Raw genomic sequence first — 5,567 nt, forward strand, 5'->3', positions numbered from 1 at the left:
CAAATGCCTTAGGCACTATGCCACCAGAGGTCCTTGAAGAAATCAATAGGAGATAAAACAATAGTATTATTTAAGGGTTAGACTTAATGCCAGTGGCTGAAGTTCACATCATGCCATTGCTGATTCATAACTGTGTATGACCTTCGGCAAATTATTTAACTTCCATAATAATGAGGCAGTTTCCTTAATGCAAAATGGGCCTAATAACAGCTTCTACTTGTTGGTCAGGAGTGCTCGTGGCGTAGTGCCTAAGGCATTTGACTGTTAACCAGAAGGCTGGCGATTCAACCCACCAGCCACTCCTCAGAAGGAAGACTGGGCAATCTACTTCCGTAGAGATACTGCCTCGGCAACCCAAGGAGGGGTCGCAATGAGTCCAGATAGACTCAATGGCAGTGATGGTTCTGTCCATTGGGTTCCGGTGCTGGTGAGTGTGGGAAAGAGGGCTGGAAGTGACAGGAAATGAAAGGGAACATTTTACTTTAAAATTGTCTGATCCTACACTCTTGATATTATCTATTATTTCTTAACATCTTTACTTACTTTTTCATCAAATCAAATTATTTTCTCTCCCTGCTTCTTTCTGCTTTCTCTAGGGAGCAAAGATCACGAGATTCCAGAATGACTTTCCGGGAGAGAACCGAGAGACATGAGATGCAGGTTCTGTCCAAGCCAGAATTCATCTAGACCCCCATGAAGTGGCAGTGCTAGACTGAACCCCATCAACTCTCTATCAATAACTTGGGCATGTGCATGGCACCCAAGACCTCTCCACTCTGCTTTTGTAATCACTTGGAGATGCATAAGGTAAATTCCTAATGAGCATGCAGTGGCTGTATTTGCATATACTGGTCAACACAAAGTCACCAACTATTCGTGCTGGCCAGGATTGACACCTGCTTCTTCCCACCACTCTTAGCCCTTAGTTTTACTGGTCAGCACCAGAACCTGATGAACAGAGACATCATTGGCCCAGTATCCTGCTTGAGGGAGCTGAGGAAACAGGCAAACATTGGAGAAGAAACAGGGTTGTATGTGAGTCTTCTAATTACAATTTAAGAAGTAAATTAAAGACTTATCCAGGTCTAACTTTTTCAATTTTTTCGCATTTTTGAATTGGATTTTCAGTAGCAAGATGTTTGCTCTTGAAATGCCAACAAATTCATTTCCAGGCATTGGCACTTCCTCTGCTCTCAGCCTTGGTTTCCAGATGGGCTTATTGGCAGCAGCCAACCTCTCATTCCCATTGTGGAAAGATCACAATGGCTGGCCCTCCAGAGTAACGTGAAAACTTTGAGTGACTTTCTTTGACAAGAAAAAAAAAGTACTAAAGTCATGAAGCTGTGACCTCCAGTCTCAGAGAATCCAAACTTGCTCTTGAGGGTCTCTGAAGTCTCTTCTGTCTGAATTCACTCATGGCTACCCTGGGCTCTATTCTTCACACCTCAGGTTGCTTTTCCAGACATGATGCTTCTGTAAGCTCTTTATCATTTTCACAGATGCAGCCTTGTCTATTTAACACTTCGGCTCAGAAGCACTGGTGGGGCTTATTTTGACATGTCTGGAGCTTGGTGTTTATAAGCATAATCCAAGTGAAATGTGACTCAATGTTTTCTAGTCAATTTTTACCATCAGACTTTTCTGTAAGTGGAAATGGGATGATTAGATTTGATTATATGCACATCCCCACCCACAGCTCTGGCCTTATATTTAGTTTCACATACATTCTTGACATTAAAATTTCATTGGCAGAATCATCCTTCTCAGGATTATTCAGAGCTTAAATCTTTTTCCTTTTCCATTTTTGGCCTACTGCTAGTGGAATCAGGAAAATGTTCAGTACATTTTAATAGCACTCTATTCCTCATTATGGTTTCAATCCAAAGATGGCATATTTAAGGTCATGGTGGCATTTTTGCCATAAACTCTCTTTTCAATTCCATCTGAATTTAGGGACAGTATCTCTTTAGGCAGGTATCAGACTCCTCCATCATCATCCCTCTGAAAATTATGTTGTAAATTTGAGGAGCCTGAATATTCTAGTTTTATTTCTACACAACTGTTTTGAAGGCTGTCTCTTTCTCTGTCCAATCAGCTAGATTTGAGCAACTCTGGAAGCTTTGCATTGTGAGACGTGCTTTTCAACATTTCACTTTAAATCGAGATGCACCGCAGAAGACCCACAGAATCGTTGTTAAAATAGTTCCCCACATGGGAGCCAATTAACAGAGCAGAATCTGGCGGGTATCCTAGATGGCAAAACAAAAACCTGGGTTCTCTTGACAGATATATTGATAACTGTCATGAAGACATTACATGCCTATCTCAGCCATCAGTAGATTCTTAAAGTTAAGGAGGTTAAGGAGAATGTTGAATGAGGGGCTTTGTGCTTTAAATACTTTGAATATGATTTTGTGTTTGTAATGTTGTGTCTCTCATTTCCTGAAATGACTAGAGATCAGTAAGACAATGGTACAAGTCACTACAGAATAAACTGCCATTAAAATGAAACATGGTTTGTGCTGGTATGGATTCTGGAATCCTCATTTCCATGTGTTTGCTGAACTTGGGGAGACATGGTTAGAACTTTGTGAGAACACGAGTAATCACTAGTTTATGTCCTGGACAAATCATTTAATCTCTTTGGTCATCCGTTGTCTCAGCTTTAATATGCGACCAGACAAGACTAAGTAGAGTTTTGTGGGCTCCTTACAGATATAAGTGCTAAGATTATAATGGCTTAAATTATATCCCCAGAGTCAGAGCTTCTGGAACTCTTTTTCAGAGCGGGGGGGGGGGGGGGGAGGCAATGACACGACTCAGGCTGATTCACTTGCCCTCCAGAAGGTGTGACTTCCCCATCTATCACTATGAACCCTGAGAGACACATCATTTCCCAAAGGAAAAGCACAGTTTGTGCTCTTACAGAAAATTAGAAGCTTACTGACGTAAAGTCACCATTTATAGCTTTTGATGGCCAACTGGGGTCAGAAAACCGAGCAGGGTGCTCTTTAAAATAAAAACACTTTCTGGTGGCACCAACATTTCAGGTAGATCAATGGTTACATTATCACACCACTTCAGGGATATGTGAAAATTCAGGATAACAAAAGCAGGTCCTCTTAATACAGTCTGCCACACCATAGAAAATAAGTGTTTCCACTTACTGAACTAAATTAAATATCAACGGTAAAAAAAATTCTGCTTTCAGGGCTTATGTGGGGCAAAACTTAAATTGAAATTTAATTTTACCAACTAACATCTTACACTCTTGGCCCCCAGAGAGAGCTGACACATTTTCAGTGTCTTTAGTTTATAATAGAAGCTCTAGTGGCAAAGTGTCGAAGGCATTTGACCGGTAACCAAAAGGCTGGTGGTTCAAACTCACCAGCCACATCTCAGAAAGAAGGTTGGGCAGTCTATTTCCATAGTGATACTGCCTCAGAAACCCAAGGAGGGGTCGCCGAGTTAGATCCAACTCGGCAGTGGCAGTGCATTTGATTTTCTGGGGGGTTTTTTTTGTTTTTTTTTTTTTGGTTAATTTATAATTAATTGTGAGGGAAAAAAATGTGTCTTTTAAACCACACAAACATTAAGTTTAAATTTTGTTCCTAGTTTCATTCAACAACTTTATTTACATATCCAAAAAGGATGTTGTCTCATTACATCAGCCTCCCTAGTGTCAAGAAGGACACTAGGCTGGCTGAGTCTGCTGAGGAAACAGAAAACAAACAAACAAAAATTTATTAAGAAATAAAATGATTCTGCTTTTGCAGAAATGTCATATGTGAGCTACGGACTTGCTGGCATTTCCGGCTCTTTCACCATCATTTGAATACACCCCATCTGACATGCAGGTCTACCAGTGCTCCCTGCAGCTTTTCAACTGCATTTGCTTGGAGGAAGATGGTTATAACTGCTAAGGTGCTGACCTCCTTGCTTTTGCAAAACTCTGAAAACCCATGCCTCATTTCTCTGTAATTCCACTTTAAGAATGCATTATCCACAACAGGGCTGGTCCAGGTAACATTTTAAAAGTGCAATTCCAGACACATAAATACTAAAGTGGACCAAGCCTTAAGGTCATCTAGACAAATGGTTTTCAGGCTGCTTAGGGACCCCAAAAGCAGTTTCAAGGAGGCGACTCAGTGTTAACATTAATGTACACAACAGCAGCAAATAAATACAGAGGAAATTAAAAGTAGTTCAATTTTTCCAAGGACTGTGATGAGGGTAAAATGTAGATTATCATCAGACATGGATACTGCAAGAATGAGTGTAGTAATGTCACAATGATCACTAAAAGAACAAAAAGCAAGGAAGTATGTTGTTGTTGCTATGTGCCATCGAGTCAAACTCAACTCATAGCGACCCCTCCTTGGGTTTCTGACGCAGTATCAATGCGGAAGTAGATTGCCCAACCCTCCTTCTGAGGAGTGGCTGGTGGGTTTGTACCGCCAGCCTTCTGGTTAGCAGTCAAGTGCCTTAGGCTCTAACCTACCAGAGCTCCTAAGGAAGCATATACCTTCAAAACTAAAGAAGGAAGAAAACTGAATGAGAAAATTATTAAAATAATTCAAAAGACAAAGAAAAAGAAGAGCTAATTCTTGAATAAGAAAATATAGTAATTCCAAATTTCTATACATTTAACAATGTGGCTTCAAAATACATATGTAGAAAATTGTCAGAACTATAAGACAAATAAATATTCAACCATAGTAGAGACTTTCAACACACTTAATTCTGGTAATTGAACTAGACAAAAATTAGGCAAGATTGGAATAATGTGAACCACATGAATAAAATCAGAACACTCACCCTACCACTACAGAACAGACATCCTCTTCAATTCCACGGGAAGCAGTTAAAAAAGTTGATCATATGGCACGCCATAAAACAAGCTTCAAAACATTCAAAGAATTGATTCATTCAGTGTAGTTTCTTTCATCACAAGGTAATTATGCTAGAACTCAAGAATGGAGAGATAACTAGAAAATTTCCATATATTTACAATTAGGAAATACACTTCTAAATAACCTATTGTCAAAGAAGAAAGTATATGGAAGTTAGAACACCAATACAATGAATGCTTAAATGTGTGGGATACAGATAATACAAACAATACTTAAAGGAAAAGAAGTAAGATTATTAAAAAAAAAAAAAAAAAAAACTATCACATGAAACTAAAAAATATCAGCAAAATAAACCCCAAGGGAATTAGAGGGAAGAAAACAATAAAAGTAGGAGTAGAAATTAATGGAAAAGAAAGCAAATACACAATAGAGAAAATCAACAAAGACAAAGGTTTGTTCTTTGGAAGAATAATGAATGTCTGGTAAGACTGGGCAAAGAAAGAAAAAAAAAGAGAAACTACAAATAAGCAGCATTATTTTTTTCCATGAATTTCACTATAGATCCTGGAGTCAATAAAACAAAACAAACAAAAAAAAAATAGAAAATATTATGAGGAACTATATGCCAAAACAAATAGAAAATATAAATAAATAGACAATCTATTACAATCGACACAAGAAGAAACAAAATCTCAACAGCACCTGCAAAAATGG

At 38.7% G+C, this 5,567-nt stretch overlaps 1 protein-coding gene across 1 annotated transcript in view; it reads left to right on the forward strand.

Moving 5' to 3' along the window:
• LOC103208303 (neuropeptide S receptor) overlaps positions 1 to 687 on the forward strand; it is a 298,088-nt gene extending 297,401 nt beyond the window's left edge. The window contains exon 8 of the mRNA XM_007953990.2: positions 597 to 687. Coding sequence (XP_007952181.2) covers positions 597 to 687 — 91 coding nt within the window. The remainder of the gene's footprint in view (positions 1 to 596) is intronic.
• The last annotated feature ends 4,880 nt before the right edge of the window (positions 688 to 5,567 follow it).

Source organism: Orycteropus afer, unplaced genomic scaffold, assembly GCF_000298275.1.
Source record: "Orycteropus afer afer isolate SDZICR_OR568_19922 unplaced genomic scaffold, OryAfe1.0 scaffold00422, whole genome shotgun sequence".
NCBI lineage: Eukaryota > Metazoa > Chordata > Mammalia > Tubulidentata > Orycteropodidae > Orycteropus > Orycteropus afer.